This window comes from Phalangium opilio, unplaced genomic scaffold (genome assembly GCF_054372755.1).
Source record: "Phalangium opilio isolate 3A_F unplaced genomic scaffold, DU_Popi_V2 ptg000003l_1, whole genome shotgun sequence".
Classification (NCBI taxonomy): Eukaryota; Metazoa; Arthropoda; class Arachnida; order Opiliones; family Phalangiidae; genus Phalangium; species Phalangium opilio.
Window position 1 is genome coordinate 392,548 of NW_028324145.1, and position 19,658 is coordinate 412,205.

Below are 19,658 nucleotides of genomic sequence, written 5' to 3' on the forward strand. Positions count from 1 at the left end.
TTTTAATTTAACCACGGAATTCTCACTCACACTTATCACAACAAAACATCATTGACGATCGTTTAAATGTTTAGTAGAAACAAGGCTTAATTTACACCATTCCGGCAGAATCAGACGTGAGCCATTTTCGCTCCCAAAATCACAAGATAAAAATAGTTCTAAACCGGATGTGTGTAAGTTAATGCGCGTGGGCGCAAAAAATGGGGTAACTATTTCTTTGGGAGCTAAGCGGTGTATGAATCCGGTGAGCTTTACGATGAAACTTTGTTGTTACGGGCTTTTTAACAGTTTCGTACTTCGGGTTATTATGAACTCCTGGTGGGACTAAGTTCAACTAAACGCTAGTTCAGCATAACCAAAAACTAAACAGAAATTCGTTTACTGATCATAAACAAAACTACTAAAACATAGCACCAGCGATAGCGATTAAATTGAAATCCAAAACTTATTTACTTGAAAAGTATTAATGTTCATCAAAATAATATCAAAAATAAACATAAGCATATTATCATCTTAAAAACAGATCAAGAGCAGCTCTATCCAGTTAACTGTAACCTAAACAAAAGTCCACACGAATAATCAATCATTATATGGACTAACAAGATTATGATACTTTACGAAATCATTTAAAAAAAAAAATAGACTCTAGTCTTTAAACATATTAACCACAATACATAATAAGAATAAAACAAAACACAAAATTTACAGAGCGCTCTAAATTAACTTCGAAGTGAATCACATTAATCTATTTACTTTTTAATAACCCTACGCGTAACTAGATCTCTAGGTCGTAGTACTCATAGATCACTAAGATTATCGAATGGTTTAATTTCATTGTTTCCTATTAAATCTTTTGCTGGTAGGGTGACTATCATTTTTCCGTTTAGTCGGTACCGAAATTTTATCACCATTACCCGAATTCGTACTGTCAGCCTCGTAACCCTGCGCAAGGTCTGAAGCTGATACTGCCAGCCTTTGTCTTTCGACGTACGGTTTTAGCTCTGAAACATGATATGTTCCAGGCAATTCTTTGCCATTTGGGTGAGCCAACCTGTACGTTAGTTTTGATAACTTTTTCGAAATTTTAAAGGGATCTTCGTACTTATCCGCTAATTTCTTACTAAAGTCATCCGCAGCGCTGGATAAAAAATGTGTTTTACGTAACACTAAATTTCCATCCTGGAACTCGAAATCACGATGACTTCGGTCATAGTACGCTTTTTGCTTTTGTTGAGCAATTTTAATGCGGTCTTTAGCCTTTACAACAGCTTCCTCCACTACCGAAGCTACTCTGAGACCCTAAAAACTCTCAGTCTCAGGCACTAAATATTCTCCCGCTTTTTTATCTTTCAGAACGCTACTGGCCGTTCTCAGTTCGCGACCAAACATCAAGAACGCAGGGGTGTATCCTGTCGTCTCTTGACGAGCGGTCCTAATAGCCATGGCGAACTGAGAAATGCCTTTGTCCCAATCTTTGTGATTATCCTCTACATAGGATGCTACCATAGTTCCTATGGTTCTATTAAACCTTTCTGTTAGGTTACCCTGAGGAGAATATAAGGACGTATGGCGTTGTTTGACCTGCAACGTCTCGAAAACCTTTTTGAAAATACGAGAAACAAACTGTCTGCCATTGTCGCTTACTACGCAGGTGGGCAATCCAAATCGCGTGAAAATGTCATCGATAAGATGACGCACAATAGGCTTAGTAGTAGCGGTCCTTAACGGGAATATCTCCACCCATTTGGTTAAGGTGTCTGACACCACTAGCAAATATCGGAAACCTCTTTTGCTTCTCGGATACGGTCCTTTTAGATCTAAAGAAATAACCTCCCAGGGGTTAACTATTTCGCTTGATTTCATCAAGCCTGCTGGAGATACTGGAGGGACTTTATTCTTCTGGCATAGTGTACAAGAACGACAGTAATCTATGGTGCCTCGAGTGAGTCCATCCCAAACGAATTGACTTTGAACGCGGTGAAGGGCTTTCTTTACCCCGAAATGTCCTGCTGTGGGGATGTCATGGCTGATATAAAGAACTCGTGGTCGGAGGGCTAGGGGAACCCACACTCTAAGGTTATCGTGACTAACCATCTTTTTCATTTCTCGGTATAGATTACCATCCCTAACCTCACATTGTGGACCATATTTTTCAACAAAATCTCTTAACTTTTTGTCAACCGGGGTCTTATCATTTTCTAAATACTAAAAAATCGCGCCCATTTCTTTGTCGTTACGCTGTGCTTGTATAATGTCGTCGCGGTCAAACTTGACTAATACCGGGCTAGAATTAGGGGTGCTAGATGTTATTGCACTAAGAATACCTATATCACAGTCGGAGTTACGCGTTAATTGTTCATCCCTAGTTAGGATCCACGATTGTTCAACTACCGCTGATATTTCGGTATGCTCGTCTTGTTCCGGTATCTGCGAGAGGGCGTCAGCTACAACCTTATCTTTGCCGGGTATATGGTTTACGGTGAAATCAAAAGCTTGTAGCCTTGCGTTCCACCTGGCAAATTTGCCGGTGGGGTCTCGCGCGCGGTAAAGCCAGCGTATTGCACTGTGATAGGTAAAAACTTCAAATTTTGACCCTTCTATGCATGGGCTGAACTTCTCTACTGCCCAGACGACAGCTAAACATTCCCGCTCAGTCGTGGAATATTTTCATTCCGTGTCGCTAAGTGAGCGGCTAGCGAATTGGACGACGTGTCGCTTTCCCTTTATTTTCTGCGACAGCACTGCTTCCAATCCAAGGTTGGAAGCGTCCGTGTGTAGTATGAAGGGCTTTGTATAGTCCGGTGAACTTAACACTGGGGCCGACGACAATTCTTTCTTCAAGGTATTAAAGGATTGGTCTTGCTCGTCGCCCCACCTCCAATCAGTTTCGTTTTTCAAGAGGTGATGAAGTGGACTGGCGATTTTAGCGAAATCTTGTATAAATCGCCTGTAATAGCTCGCCATGCCGAGAAAACGTCTAAGTTGACGGACGTTCCTTGGTGTAGGGAATTCGACCATAGCTTCTGTCTTTTCTGGGTCGACCTTCACACCAAGCTCCGAAACAATATGTCCCAAAATTTTGCATTCCTTTTTGCAAATTTGCGTTTTCGCTGCGCTCAATGTCAACCCTGCTTCCAATAACCGATTGAATACGTTTTCCAACGTTTCTATATGTGAATCGAAATCTGCGGAGGCGATAATCAAATCGTCCCAATAAGCGCAGACGAGACCCCACAACACCTCTCCCGGGTGGGTTGGAGCCACCAAACTTTCGATTAACAGCTGAACGCGCTAACCATTGCGCCACAGAAGCCCAAAAATTAAATGTTCGTCAGGTATTGTGGAAAAACACTGACTTTTTACGTTACAGCTAACACGTCATAACACCGCTCCCGGACGGGCTCGAACCACCAATTTTTCGGGTAACAGCCGAACGCGCTAACCATTGCCCCACGGAAGAACAAAAATTAAGTGGTCGTCAGGTATTATGGAAAAACTTTGACTTTTTACGTCACATCTGAGACCTCATAACACCGCTCCCGGATGGACTCGAACCACCAACCACTCGGTTAACAGCCGAACGCGCTAACCATTGCGCCACGGAAGCCCAAAAATTAGATGTTCGTCAGGTATTGTGGAAAAACACTGACTTTTTACGTTACACCTGAGACCCCACAACACCGCTCCCGGATGGGCTCGAACCACCAACCTTTCGGTTAACAGATGAACACGCTAACCATTGCGCCACGGAAGCGCGAAATTTAAATGGTCGTCAGGTATTGTTGAAAAATACTGCCTTTTTACTTTACATCTGAGACCTCACAACACCAATCCCGGATGGGCTCGAACCACCAAACTATCCGTTAAAAGCCGAACGCGAATTTCATTGAGCCACGGAAGCTCTGCTATGAAAAAGTCGTCAGGTATTGTGGAAAAGATTTGACTTTTTTCGTAACATCTGAAACCTCACAGCACCGCTCCCGGGTGTGCTCGAACCACCAACCTTTCGGTTTACAGCCGAACGCGCTATCCATAGCGCTACGGAAGCCCAAAAATTAAATGGTCTTCAGTTATTGTGGAGAAACTATGATATTTTACATTACTTACAAAACTTAACACCAACGTTCCCGGGTGGGCTTGAGCCACCAACCTTTCCGAGAACAGACGAACGAGCTGAAAATGCGCCACAGAAGCCCGGAAATCGAATGGTCGTCAGGTATTGTGGAAAAACATTGACTTTTTACGTCACATCTGAGACCTCACAACACCGCTCCCGGATGGGCTCGAACCACCAACCTTTCGGTTAACAGATGAACGCGATAACCATTGCGCAACGGAAGACCAAAAATTAAATGGTCTTCAGGTATTGTGGATAAACTTTGACTTTTTACATTACTTATAAAACTTACCCCCAACGTTCCCGGGTCGGCTTGAGCCACCAACCATTCGGATAACAGCCGAAAGGGTTAACCATTGCGCCACGGAAGCCCAAAATTTAAAAGATCGTCAGGTATTGTTGAAAAACTTTGGCTTTTTACGTTACATTTGAGATCTCACAGCACCGCTCCCGGGTGTGCTCGAACCACATACCTTTCGGTTAACAGCCGAACGCGCTATCCATAGCGCTACGGAAGCCCAAAAATTAAATGGTCTTCAGGTTTTGTGGAGAAACTATGAATTCTTAAATTACTTATAAAACTTACCACCAACGTTCCCGGGTGGGCTTGAGCCACCAACCTTTCCGATAACAGACGAACGAGCTGAAAATGTGCCACAGAAGCCCGGAAATTGAATGGTCGTCAGGTATTGTTGAAAAACTTTGGCTTTTTACGTTACATATGAGATCTCACAACACAGCTCCAGGGTGGGCTCGAACGACCAACCTTTCGGTTAACAGCCGAACGTGCTAACCATTGCGCCACGGAAGCCCAAAAATTAAATGGTCGTCAAGGTATTGTTGAAAACTTTGGCTTTTTACGTTACTTATAAAACTTAACACCAACGTTCCCGGGTGGGCTTGAGCCACCAACCTTTCGGATAACAGCCGAACGCGCTAACCATTGCGCCACTGAAGACCAAAAATTAAATGGTCGTCAGGTATTGTGGAAAAACTTTGACTTTTTACGTCACATCTGAGACCTCACAACACCACTCCCGGATGGGCTCGAACCACCAACCGTTCGGTTAACAGCCGAACGCGATAACCATTGCGCAACGGAATCCCAAGAACTAAATGTTCGTCAGGTATTTTGGAAAAACTCTGACATTTTACGTTATATCTGAGACCTCACAACACCGCTCCCGGATGGGCTCGAACCACCAAACTATCGGATAAAAGTCGAACGTGGTATTGATTGAGCCATGGAAGCTCTGAAATTAAATCGTCGTCAGGTATTGAGGAAAAACACTGACTTTTTACGTTACTTATAAAACTTAACACCAACGTTCCCGGGTGGGCTTGAGCCACCAACCTTTCGGATACCCGCAGAACGCGCTAACCATTGCGCCATGGAAGCCCAAAAATTAAACGGTCGTCAGGTATTGTGGAAAAACTTTTATATTTTGGGTTACATCTGACACCCCACAACACCTCTCCCGGGTGGGCTGGAACCACCAACATTTCGTTTAACAGCTAAACGCGCTAACCATTGCGCCACGGAAGCTCAAAAATTAAATGTTCGTCAGGTATTGTGGAAAAATTTTGGCTTTTTACGTTACATTTGAGATCTCACAACACTGCTCCCGGGTGGGCTTGAGCCACCAACCTTTCGGATAACAGCCGAACGCGCTAACCATTGCGCCAAGGAAGCCCAAAAATTAAATGGTTGTCAGGTATTGTGGAAAACTGATGACATTTTACGCTACATCTGAGACCCCACAACACCTCTCCCGGGTGGGCTGGAACCACCAACCTTTCGGTTAACAGATGAACGCGCTAATTATTGCGCCACGGAAGCCCAGAAACTAAATGGTTGACAGGTATTGTGGAAAACTTATGAATTTTACGCTACATCTGAGACCCAACAACACCTCTCCCGGGTGGAGTGGAACCACCAACATTTCGTTTAACAGCTGAACGCGCTAACCATTGCGCCACGGAAGCCCAAAAATTAAATGTTCGTCAGGTACTGTGTAAAAACTTTGACTTTTACGTAACATCTGAAACCTCACAGCACCGCTCACGGGTGTGCTCGAACCACCAACCTTTCGGTTAACAGCCGAACACGCTAACCATTGCGAAACGGAAGCCCAAAACTCAAATTGTCTTCAGGTATTGTGGAAAAACTTTGACTATTTACGTTACTTATAAAACTTAACACCAACGTTCCCGGGTGGGCTTGAGCCACCAACCTTTCGGATAACAGCCGAACGCGCTAACCATTGCGCCACGGAAGCCCAAAAACTGAACGGTCGTCAGGTATTGTGGAAAAACTTTGGGTTACATCTGACACCTCACAACACCGCTCCCGGATGGGCTTGAACCACCAACCTTTCGGTTAACAGATGAACGCGCTAACTATTGCGCCACGGAAGGCCAAAAACTAAATGTTCGTCAGGTATTGAGGAAAAACACTGCCTTTTTACTTTACATCTGAGACCTCACAACACCACTCCCGGATAGGCTCGAACCACCAACATTTCGGTTAACAGCCGAACACGCTAACCATTGCGCAACGTAAGCCCAAAAATCAAATGGTCTTCAGGTATTGTGGAAAAACTTTGACTATTTACGTTACTTATAAAACTTAACACCAACGTTCCCGGGTGGGCTTGAGCCTCCAACCTTTCGGATAACAGCCGAACGCGCTAACCATTGCGCCACGGAAGCCCAAAAATTAAACGGTCGTCAGGTATTGTGGAAAAACTTTTATATTTTGGGTTACATCTGACACCTCACAACACCGCTCCCGGATGGGCTTGAACCACCAACCTTTCGGTTAACAGATGAACGCGCTAACCATTGCGCAACGGAAGCCCAAAAATTAGATGTTCGTCAGGTATTGAGGAAAAACACTGCCTTTTTACTTTACATCTGAGACCTCTCAACACCACTCCCGGATGGGCTCGAACCACCAACCTTTCGGTTAACAGCCGAACACGCTAACCATTGCGCAACGGAAGCCCAAAAATAAAATGGTCTTCAGGTATTGTGGAAAACTTTTGACTATTTACGTTACTTATAAAACTTAACACCAACGTTCCCGGGTGGGCTTAAGCCACCAACCTTTCCGATAACAGGCGAACGAGCTGAAAATGCGCTACATAAGCCCGTAAATTGAATGGTCGTCAGCTAATGTGGAAAAACACTGACTTTTTACGTTACATCTGAGATCTCACAACACTGCTTCCGGATGGGCTAGAACCACCAAACTTTCGGTTAACAGCCGAACACGCTAACCATTGAGCCACGGAAGCTCAGAAATAAAATGGTTGTCAGGTATTGTGGAAAACTGATGACTTTTTACGCTACATCTGAGACCCCACAACACCTCTCCCGGGTGGGCTGGATCCACCAACCTTTCGGTTAACAGCTGAACGCGTTAATTATTGCGCCACGGAAGCCCAAAAATTAAATGGTCGTCAGGTATTGTTGAAAACTTTGGCTTTTTACGTTACTTATAAAACTTAACACCAACGTTCCCGGGTGGGCTTGAGCCACCAACCTTTCGGATAACAGCCGAACGCGCTAACCATTGCGCCACTGAAGACCAAAAATTAAATGGTCGTCAGGTATTGTGGAAAAACTTTTACTTTTTACGTCACATCTGAGACCTAACAACACCACTCCCGGATGGGCTCGAACCACCAACCTTTCGGTTAACAGCTGAACGCGCTAACCATTGCGACACGGAAGCCCAAAAATTAAACGGTCGTCAGGTATTGTGGAAAAACTTTTATATTTTGTGTTACATCTGACACCTCACAACACCGCTCCCGGATGGGCTTGAACCACCAACCTTTCGGTTAACAGATGAACGCGCTAACCATTGCGCAACGGAAGCCCAAAAATTAAATGGTCGTCAGGTATTGTGGAAAAACTTTGACTTTTTACGTCACATCTGAGACCTCACAACACCACTCCCGGATGGGCTTGAACCACCAACCTTTCGGTTAACAGCTGAACACGTTAACCATTGCGCAACGGAAGCCCAAAAATCAAATGGTCTTCAGGTATTGTGGAAAAACTTTGACTATTTACGTTACTTATAAAACTTAACACCACTCCCGGATGGGCTCGAACCACCAACCTTTCGGTTAACAGCCGAACACGTTAACCATTGCGCAACGGAAGCCCAAAAATCAAATGGTCTTCAGGTACTGTGGAAAAACTTTGACTATTTACGCTACTTATAAAACTTAACACCAACGTTCCCGTGTGGGCTTGAGCCACCAACCTTTCGGATAACAGCCGAACGCGCTAACCTTTGCGCCATGGAAACCCAAAAATTAAACGGTCGTCAGGTATTGTGGAAAGACTTTTATATTTTGGGTTACATCTGACACCCCACAACACCTCTCCCGGGTGGGCTGGAACCACCAACATTTCGTTTACAAGCTGAACGCGCTAACCCTTGCGCCACGGAAGCCCAAAAATTAAATGTTCGTCAGGTATTGTGGAAAAACTTTGACTTTTTACGTAACATCTGAAACCTCACAGCACCGCTCCCGGATGGGCTCGAGCCACCAACCTTTCGGTTAACAGCCGAACACGCTAACCATTGAGCCACGGAAGCTCAGAAATAAAATGGTTGTCAGGTATTGTGGAAAACTGATGTTTTTTTACGCTACATCTGAGACCCCACAACACCTCTCCCGGGTGGGCTGGAACCACCAACCTTTCGGTTAACAGATGAACGCGCTAATTATTGCGCCACGGAAGCCCAGAAATTAAATGGTTGTCAGGTATTGTGGAAAACTTATGAATTTTACGCTACATCTGAGACCCAACAACACCTCTCCCGGGTGGGCTGGAACCACCAACATATCGTTTAACAGCTGAACGCGCTAACCATTGCGCCACGGAAGCCCAAAAATTAAATGTTCGTCAGGTACTGTGGAAAAACTTTGACTTTTACGTAACATCTGAAAACTCACAGCACCGCTCACGGGTGTGCTCGGACCACCAACCTTTCGGTTAACAGCCGAACGCGCTATCCATAGCGCAACGGAAGCCCAAATATAAAATGGTCTTCAGGTATTGTGGAGAAACTATGACTTTTTACGTTACTTATAAAACTTAACACCAACGTTCCCGGGTGGGCTTGAGCCACCAACCTTTCGGATAACAGCCGAACGCGCTAACCATTGCGCCACTTAAGCCCAAAAACTAAACGGTCGTCAGATATTGTGGAAAAACTTTTATATTTTGGGTTACATCTGACACCTCACAACACTGCTCCCGGATGGGCTTGAGATGCCAACCTTTCCGATAACAGGCGAACGAGCTGAAAATGCGCTACAGAAGCCCGTAAATTGAATGTTCGTCAGGTATTGTGGAAAAACATTGACTTTTTACGTCACATCTGAGACCTCACAACACCACTTCCGGATGGGCTCGAACCACCAACCTTTCGGTTAACAGCTGAACGCGCTAACCATTGCGCCACGGAAGCCCAATAATTTAATGTTCGTCAGGTACTGTGTAAAAACTTTGACTTTTACGTAAAATCTGAAACCTCACAGCACCGCTCACGGGTGTGCTCGAACCACCAACCTTTCGGTTAACAGCCGAACACGCTAACCATTGCGAAACGGAAGCCCAAAACTCAAATTGTCTTCAGGTATTGTGGAAAAACTTTGACTATTTACGTTACTTATAAAACTTAACACCAACGTTCCCGGGTGGGCTTGAGCCACCAACCTTTCGGATAACAGCCGAACGCGCAAACCATTGCGCCACTTAAGCCCAAAAACTAAACGGTCGTCAGGTATTGTGGAAAAACTTTTATATTTTGGGTTACATCTGACACTTCACAACACCGCTCCCGGATGGGCTTGAACCACCAACCTTTCGGTTAACAGATGAACGCGCTAACTATTGCGCCACGGAAGGCCAAAAATTAAATGTTCGTCAGGTATTGAGGAAAAACACTGCCTTTTTATTTTACATCTGAGACCTCACAACACCGCTCCCGGATGGGCTTGAGCCGCCAACCTTTCCGATAACTGGCGAACGAGCTGAAAATGCGCTACAGAAGCCCGTAAATTGAATGGTCGTCAGCTATTGTGGAAAAACACTGACTTTTTACGTTACATCTGAGATCTCACAACACCGCTTCCGGATGGGCTAGAACCACCAACCTTTCGGTTAACAGCCGAACACGTTAACCATTGAGCCACGGAAGCTCAGAAATAAAATGGTTGTCAGGTATTGTGGAAAACTGATGACTTTTTACGCTACATCTGAGACCCCACAACACCTCTCCCGGGTGGGCTGGAACCACCAACCTTTCGGTTAACAGCTGAACGCGTTAATTATTGCGCCACGGAAGCCCAAAAATTAAATGGTCGTCAGGTATTGTTGAAAACTTTGGCTTTTTACGTTACTTATAAAACTTAACACCAACGTTCCCGGGTGGGCTTGAGCCACGAACCTTTCGGATAACAGCCGAACGCGCTAACCATTGCGCCACTGAAGACCAAAAATTAAATGGTCGTCAGGTATTGTGGAAAAACTTTGACTTTTTACGTCACATCTGAGACCTCACAACACCATTCCCGGATGGGCTCGAACCACCAACTGTTCGGTTAACAGCCGAACGCGCTAACCATTGCGCAACGGAATCCCAAAAACTAAATGTTCGTCAGGTATTTTGGAAAAACTCTGACATTTTACGTTATATCTGAGACCTCACAACACCGCTCCCGGATGGGCTCGAACCACCAAACTGTCGGATAAAAGTCGAACGTGGTATTGATTGAGCCATGGAAGCTCTGAAATTAAATCGTCGTCAGGTATTGAGGAAAAACACTGACTTTTTACTTTACATCTGAGACCTCACAACACCACTCCCGGTGGGGCTGGAACCACCAATCTTTCGGTTATCCGCCGAATGCGCTAACCATTGAGCCACGGAAGCTCAGAAATTAAATGGTTGTCAGGTATTGTGGAAAACTGATGACTTTTTACGCTACATCTGAGACCCCACAACACCTCTCCCGGGTGGGCTGGAACCACCAACCTTTCGGTTAACAGCTGAACGCGCTAATTATTGCGCCACTGAAGCACAAAAATTAAATGGTCGTCAGGTATTGTTGAAAAACTTTGGCTTTTTACGTTACTTATAAAACTTAACACCAACGTTCCCGGGTGGGCTTGAGCCACCATCCTTTCGGATAACAGCCGAACGCGCTAACCATTGCGCCACTGAAGACCAAAAATTAAATGGTCGTCAGGTATTGTGGAAAAACTTTGACTTTTTACGTCACATCTGAGACCTCACAACACCATTCCCGGATGGGCTCGAACCACCAACTGTTCGGTTAACAGCCGAACGCGCTAACCATTGCGCAACGGAATCCCAAAAACTAAATGTTCGTCAGGTATTTTGGAAAAACTCTGACATTTTACGTTATATCTGAGACCTCACAACACCGCTCCCGGATGGGCTCGAACCACCAAACTATCGGTTAAAAGCCGAATGCGAATTTCATTGAGCCACGGAAGCCCAAAAATTAAATGTTCGTCAGGTATTGTGGAAAAACTCTGACTTTTTACGTTACATCTGAGACCTCACAACACCACTCCCGGTGGGGCTGGAACCACCAATCTTTCGGTTATCCGCCGAATGCGCTAACCATTGAGCCACGGAAGCTCAGAAATTAAATGGTTGTCAGGTATTGTGGAAAACTGATGACTTTTTACGCTACATCTGAGACCCCACAACACCTCTCCCGGGTGGGCTCGAACCACCAACCTTTCGGTTAACAGCTGAACGCGCTAATTATTGCGCCACTGAAGCCCAAAAATTAAATGCTCTTCAGGTATTGTGGAAAAACTTTGACTATTTACGTCAAACCTGAGACCTCACAACACCGCTACCGGATGGGCTCGAACCACCAACCTTTCGGTTAACAGCCGAACACACTAAGCATTGCGCCACGGAAGCTAAGAATATAAAATGTTGTCTGGTATTGTGGAAAAACTTTGGCTTTTTACGTTACATTTGAGATCTCACAACACCGCTCCCGGGTGGGCTCGAACCACCAACCATTCGGTTAACAGCCGAACGTGCCACGGAAGCCCAAAAATGAAATGTTCGTCAGGTATTTTGGAAAAACTCTGACTTTTTACATTACATCTGAGACCTCACAATACCGCACCCAGATGGGCTTGAACCACCAAACTATCGGTTGAAAGCCGAACGCGAATTTCATTGAGCCACGGAAGCCCAAAAATTAAATGGTCGTCAGGTATTGTGGAAAAACTTTAGCTTTTTACGTTACATTTGAAATCTCACAACACCGCTCCCGCTATCGGTTAAAAGCCGAACGCAATTTCATTGAGCCACGGAAGCCCAAAAATTAAATGTACGTCAGGTATTTTAAAAAAGTCTGACTTTTTACGTTACATCTGAGACCTCACAACACCGCTCCCGGATGGGCTCGAACCACCAACCTTTCGGTTAACAGCCGAACGCGCTAACCATTGTGCCACGGAAGCCCGAAAATTAAATGGTCGTCAGGTATTGTGGAAACACTTTGGTTTTTACCTCTCCGAGTGACGTATGTCACGTGAGAGGTATTACACCGGCCGTGTCTGTCTGTCTGTCTGTGTGTCTGTCTGTCTGTCAGACCCCACGTGACCGCGTTCGCAGTTTACAAATCGGAGCAAACAAATACCCGATTTCCGGAACGCGTTCGCGGAAATTTGGTCATTCATCTACCAACACCAGTCTTTACTAACTGGCTTCTAAGGACCACAATCTGCTAGTCTTTGTCCATCCCACATGGACACTAGTCTGTACGTGCTTGCTTCCAAGCACCACCAACTTCTGTTCTTCGTCAATTTCACCTTGACTCCAGCTTCTATGCACCACCATCTTCTGTTCTTTGTCAATTCCACATTGACACCAGCTTCTATACACTACCATCTTCTGTTCTTCGTCAATTCCACATTGACACCAGCTTCTATGCACCACCATCTTCTGTTCTTCGTCAATTCCACATTGACACCAGCTTCAATGCACCACCATCTTCAGGTCTTTTGTCCATTCCACATGGACGCCAGTCAGTACATTCTGGCTTCTTTTCCTCCGTCATCATTTGGTTTCAAGATATACGCGGCGATCGGCTAGGGTTACGAGAAACGTCTAGCCTCCCAATGGCAGAGCTTCCACCATCGGTTCACGCAAATGCGTTTTTATCTATTATTTGGTTTTAAGATATACACCCAGAAAAATAATTGTTGTATTTACAAAAAAGATTCAGTTTATATTTACAAATTACCCAGTAATAAGTCTTTCACTGCGAATTCACGTTTTATAAGCAGGCCCTGTTTTGGTTAATAAAAAAGGATCATTCGTATTTTCTCAGTATTGGCTACCACTTGTAATTTCAACGCTATTCCTTGTAGTTTCGACAAACTATACCGAGTCGTTTTAACAGGGAGCTTGTTATTAAAGAAATACAACCGCTTATTTGTAAAGTTTACAGGATGATAGTGAATTTACGTGATTATTGTTAAAGTCATTACACGTGGAACTGTTGTGTATTTTACGAGTGCGTGGTCGTATACACAACATGACTTAAGGATTTGTTTATTATCAGTTCGAAACTGTAATTTCAACGCTCTGCTTTGTAGTTTTGACGAATTATTCATACTCATTTTAACATGAGGCTTGTTTTTAACGAATGTCAAGCACACATTTGTATTATATACAGGTTGATATTGAATTTACGTGATCGCTGTAAAAGTCAATAAACGTGAAAATTTTGCGTTTGTTTACGATTGCATGCTCGTTTACACAACAGTTATAGTGGTTTTATTTAGTACAAATCAAACCTGCAGTAACAAGGCACTGCTTTGTAGTTTCAACATTTTAACTAGAATTTACACTAAAGAGCTGATTTAACTTTTACACGTAGTTTGCCTATAATGTTTGCTATTAAACACACATGGCCCTTTTGTCAGTTCCGCATGAACAGCATAAAGTAGAGGCGCTCGGAAGTGGTTTAGCTTTTAACTCCACCCTATAGGTATATATACTTTCATCATGGACTTAACACCTACGTCAATTTGCGCCCAGAGCTCTTCCATTGGCTTGACCTTTCAGCATAATGAGACGCCTCTATAGACTATAAAAGCTGTACGGAGGTAACAGGACTGACCTTGAAACGTCACACCCTTCTATCTCTTACTGGAATTTCATCCCCTCTAACGGTTGGAAACAGTATTCTACGTGCAAAAATGCCAGCCAGAAGGGGGCTGCGTGACGTCAGACTATCTCTTCCCCGTAGCCAGTTGTTAGCTCCCTAATCAATACACAGGATCTCACGAGAAAAACTATATATCAATACGTTTGTTTCCTTTTATGGAATTTTCAGTCTCCCTTTATTTATTTCCTGATTATTCATTTCATCTGAATATTTTATCAGTTTCAAAGTATTTATTATTAAAAATTGATATGGATTTTAATAAGTAAGAAATAAAAAAATTATGAAATGTTCCTATTAACTTTGGTTAATTATCACTACCTCGAGACGTGACTTGAAATAATCAGTATATATCAAACTTGGAACATCTTAAGATTGTCAATAGACAAATTCGGAAATTACAAAAAGAAAAAGCAACACACAGGGGGGAGACCGCTATTGAGAGGCAGTGAGAGTTCACTACACGCTTGAGACTAATGAACTTGCAATGCCTCTGGCGGAGCTTCTTGGCGAAGTGGATAATACCCCAATGGCTATCTCGCCCCTGTGTGTGTAGGTTTCTCTGTTTGTAATTTGCGAATTTGTCTATATTGACATCTTTTTAAAGCGGCCTAACCAAAATCTTCAAAATACATTTCAAGTTCCCTAACGCCCTATTAAATGTACAACCAATTCTCGCCTTTCATAAAGGGGCACGTCACATTTTTTGAATGCCCCCACAAAGTTTATTAATTTAGCTAAATCTTTGATGTAAAATAAAATTAAAATTTTAGTTTATATTTAATAATTGGTTTGGATTTTTAATTTTGATTTTATGGATGAAAGTGCAGATTTAAAAACTACTTTGAGGGCAGTGACCCTTTATATATTTTTTCTTGCTTCTGCACCTCGCCGCCTGGGCAGTCAATCTTTGACATACCTTAAGGATTAAAAAGAGTGGAAAGTTTTCAGAATAGGCCAAGCCGTAAAAAGGGTGGAGTATGAGGGGGAGGGGGTAAGATAAGAGAGTTTTTTTTTTATTTTGCACAAAACCGATTTTTTTCCGCGAATTGGCTGGGTTTTTGCTGTTCTAAAATTTCGGGCTGACGAGGACGAAGAAAGGAAATTGTAAAGTGGAATTTTTTTCATTCACGAATCGCGATCCCAAATACAAGTTAGAACGGTAGCACGGTTACCGGTCTTAATAGTACGGATACATTGGCAGAAGACTCAACGTCTTAATTTTTAAGGTAAGATATAAACGTTTTGGTATATTTTTCTTTAGCCCCGGAAAATTAGGAACAGTGTTTAATAGGGATAAACCTTTTCCTAACCATTCAGGGCTGGAGAATCGTTTGCGTTCATTTAGTTTATTTTCAATTAAATGAATTCGAGTAATTAGAAGCATTTTTATCAAATAAATGCCGCTAAATAACATGGATCTGATATAAAAAAGAAATGGGCTTTGTAACCGATATCTTTTTCTGATCTTCCGACATCTTCCTCGGATATTTCTCAAGTTTGAAAGATTTTCTGTTTTTGATTGGACGGATTTAACGGTTTTGTTTTTAAAAAAGAAACTGGGCCCGTATTTTCTGCAAACTTCGGTCAATAACAAACGCGTCATTAGTTTGGAATAATTTTTAACAATCTTATAATCCGTCTTAATTCAACTTGATCTTCCTGGATTCCAAAAGTTCAAGCAAACATGTTCTGTGAACATTCAAAATATAATTGTAACAGATAACTTGCAGACATATATTTATAAGGTGATCTCGGTATTACTTGGATGTTAAATGATTAAAAAAATAATTAGCTTTTAAAACTAAATTAATGTTTGAAATTCCAAAAACCAGTTTCTCAAAGCGTGCTAATTTTAGTTACGTAATATCACAATGAATTTTAATTGTTCACTGAATGCCTGTAATTTCTCTACGGATAATTTTCAAAAATACTTTAAACATTGTGCTCTTCATAAAAACTTACCCTTCCAAAACTTTTCGTGCGGTTGGGTAACGTGTGGCAAAGTGTTCACCACATTTGGTACCTTTAAAAGTCATGTACGAAGAAAACACAAGTTTGAGTTAAAAATAACTGATAATGAAATAGGGTCAAATGTTCAGAACTTTATAGAGCCTTTATCGTGCCCAGTTGCAAATTGTAACTTTACTTTCCCGAATTTGAAAAATTTCTGCTCTCATTCAAAAGAACATTTTTCGTTGGGTTTATTTGTATCTTGTCCTTTTAAAGGATGTGCCGCGTTAAAATATAAGAAATTATTGTCCCTTAAATGTCATTTAAATAGAAAGTATAAGCTCTATTACAGGCGGGTCATACCATCCCCAATATCGGTAGTGGAAAACCCAAAAGTAGACTTAAATCAGCCATCCACTTCGGGTCTAGTTCAATTAAATCAAAATGCATCCCAAAACGTATCTAGTGGCAATCTATTGCATGAAGTAGAATCATCGATTTCGAAAGGAGAAACAAGCAATGCTTTAGTTCAAAATTTTGCGTTATTTTACTTGAAACTCTAAGCAGAAAAATTTTTGTCAAGTTCAGTCATACAATTTATTTCTGAACAAATGAGCTCCTTAAAATATCTAGAAAATTCATTTCTTTACGAAAACGTAAGGGCTACCCTAGAGGAAAATTCAGTTAGTGCAGAAGTTGTCGAAAAGGTTTTTAATGTTTTCTCAGAGAATAACGTAATGGAAGAAGCGAAGGAGACTTTAAAATCTACCTATTTAAGGCAAAAGTATTACAAAGAACACTTTAGATACGTGGAGCCCCTTCAGATTTTAGTTGGATATTCACGTGGGAAAAAATGCTTTTACCATTATGTTCCTCTGAAAATATCTCTAGCGAAGTTATTGACAAACAAAGAAGTCGAGAAACTACTTCATTATCCAAAATCTACTTATGTGTTTGGTAGAAATCAGATTTTAGAGGATGTAAACGATGGAAGAATCTTTCTCCAAGAACATATTTTAAAGGTTAATGGTAAATGCATCCACGTTCTAATTTTTCAAGACGCATTTGAAATAGTGAATCCTTTGGGTTCTGCTAAGTCTATGCACAAAATAGTTGGTGTGTTATACACTTTTAAATATTCCAAAAGAATATAGGTCAACAGTCAATCATATGCAATTAATATTCCTTTGCAAAGAATCACATTTAAAAAGATTTGGTTTGAGAAAGTGTTTTGAAAAATTGATTTACGAACTTAAAGACCTCGAAGAGAATGGACTTACACTACCCGATGGTTATAACTACAAAGTTTTTCTAACTAATCTTATTGGTGACAATCTGGGAAGCCACGAAATCGGTGGCTTTCAAACGAGTTTCTCACACGGATTTATATGCCGTTTTTGCCACGTCAAGAGTGACCAAATTCACTTATGCCAATCGTTTCCCAGAAGAACCATAGAGACTTACAAGAAAAACATTGATTCTCTAAAAGCAAACCCAATATTAGGTTCCATTAATGGTGTAAAACATGATTCCCCTTTTAATGACCTGAACTACTTCCACGTTTGTACCCCCACACTCGCGCCATGCTTAGCTCACGATTTGTTTGAGGGAGTCGTTGCCTACGACCTTAACCAATTTCTATTATACTTTATTCGAACAAAAAAGTGGTTCTCATGGAATTATTTAAATTGGATAATATTAGAATTTCCATATCAAAAACAAGATGTTGGAAGCAAGCCATGTCCCGCGAAAGTTGCTTCAAACAAATTGACCGGAAACGCTTCTCAAATTTGGTGCTTTTTAAGAGTGTTAGCCTTTATGTTAAAAGATAAAATTAGAGATTTAAGCGATAAAGTGTGGAAGCTCTATTTGCAGTTGAAAGAGCTAGTAGAAATTATAACGGCTCCAAAAATATCGAAGAAAGAAGTAGCTTTCTTAGCTAGCATGCTTTCCGATTATAAAGAGGAACTAATTGAAGCTTTTCCAAATTACAAATTGAAGGCCAAGCACCATTACCTATTTGAGCATTACCCTGAACTAATTTTACATTTTGGTCCTCTTATACGTCTTTGGTCGCTTAGGTTTGAAAGCAAACACTCAGTTTACAAAACATACTCAAGAAACACCAACAATTTTAAAAACATAACAAAAACATTGGCAGAAAAACATCAGCTGCAGCAATTCTATTATATGTGCGGTTCACCTTTCCCCCCTTTAATTAAATACCGTGATTCAAAAGCTGTAGTTGAAAATGTTGAAAGTTGCTTCAAACAAATTGACCGGAAACGCTTCTCAAATTTGGTGCTTTTTAAGAGTGTTAGCCTTTATGTTAAAAGATAAAATTAGAGATTTAAGCGATAAAGTGTGGAAGCTCTATTTGCAGTTGAAAGAGCTAGTAGAAATTATAACGGCTCCAAAAATATCGAAGAAAGAAGTAGCTTTCTTAGCTAGCATGCTTTCCGATTATAAAGAGGAACTAATTGAAGCTTTTCCAAATTACAAATTGAAGGCCAAGCACCATTACCTATTTGAGCATTACCCTGAACTAATTTTACATTTTGGTCCTCTTATACGTCTTTGGTCGCTTAGGTTTGAAAGCAAACACTCAGTTTACAAAACATACTCAAGAAACACCAACAATTTTAAAAACATAACAAAAACATTGGCAGAAAAACATCAGCTGCAGCAATTCTATTATATGTGCGGTTCACCTTTCCCCCCTTTAATTAAATACCGTGATTCAAAAGCTGTAGTTGAAAATGTTTTCGGTCGGGATCTATTTAATGATATTCGAAAGATGACCAAGTCTAATAGAAGTCCTTACCACACGGACAAGTTTGAATTTAAAGGCACACTGTATGAAAGGGGACTATTTGTTGTTTGTGAGGTCACTGGAGACACCTTAAATTTTGGACGCATTGACACTCTCGTGATTTCAGAATCAGAGACCGAAAATTTAGCTTGTGCAACGTTATTTGCTTCTAAATATTGCCCAGATCTGCACGCTTACGAGGTAACAAAATTAAGGAAGTCAAAAGTAGTAAAAATTATGGAACTTAATGATTATTACCCTTTATCCTCATACAAAATTTTTGGAAAAGAGTATATCACTCTAAAACATAGTGTGTATCATCCGTAGCTAACAAATTGCAAATGCAAAATTCCTATATTATTTGTGGATGAGTGATTTACTCTGAATTTAAAATGAATTGTTTTATATTATTGTATTTTTTATTTGACGCGTGATAATTAGTTTTATACTATGGAAGGAATTATTTGTCGTTTGCTTTCATTCTCCCTTTAAAATAAAAGTGCGTTTCTCAGTTTGT

General features: G+C 41.6%; 1 protein-coding gene and 1 non-coding gene across 2 annotated transcripts; both read right to left on the bottom strand.

Moving 5' to 3' along the window:
- Positions 1-831: 831 nt before the first annotated feature.
- Positions 832-2,964, bottom strand: LOC149716687 (uncharacterized). The gene is made up of 5 exons (XM_089834623.1): positions 2,813-2,964; positions 2,281-2,512; positions 2,092-2,205; positions 1,366-1,545; positions 832-1,299 (listed from the first exon to the last, which is right to left on the bottom strand). The coding sequence occupies exons 1-5, from the start codon at positions 2,962-2,964 to the stop codon at positions 832-834; spliced, it is 1,146 nt and encodes a 381-aa protein (XP_089690749.1).
- A 1,011-nt stretch (positions 2,965-3,975) lies between these two features.
- Positions 3,976-4,048, bottom strand: TRNAY-GUA (transfer RNA tyrosine (anticodon GUA)). Its single transcript has one exon. It is a non-coding gene; the product is annotated as a tRNA-Tyr (tRNA).
- Between the last annotated feature and the right edge of the window lie 15,610 nt (positions 4,049-19,658).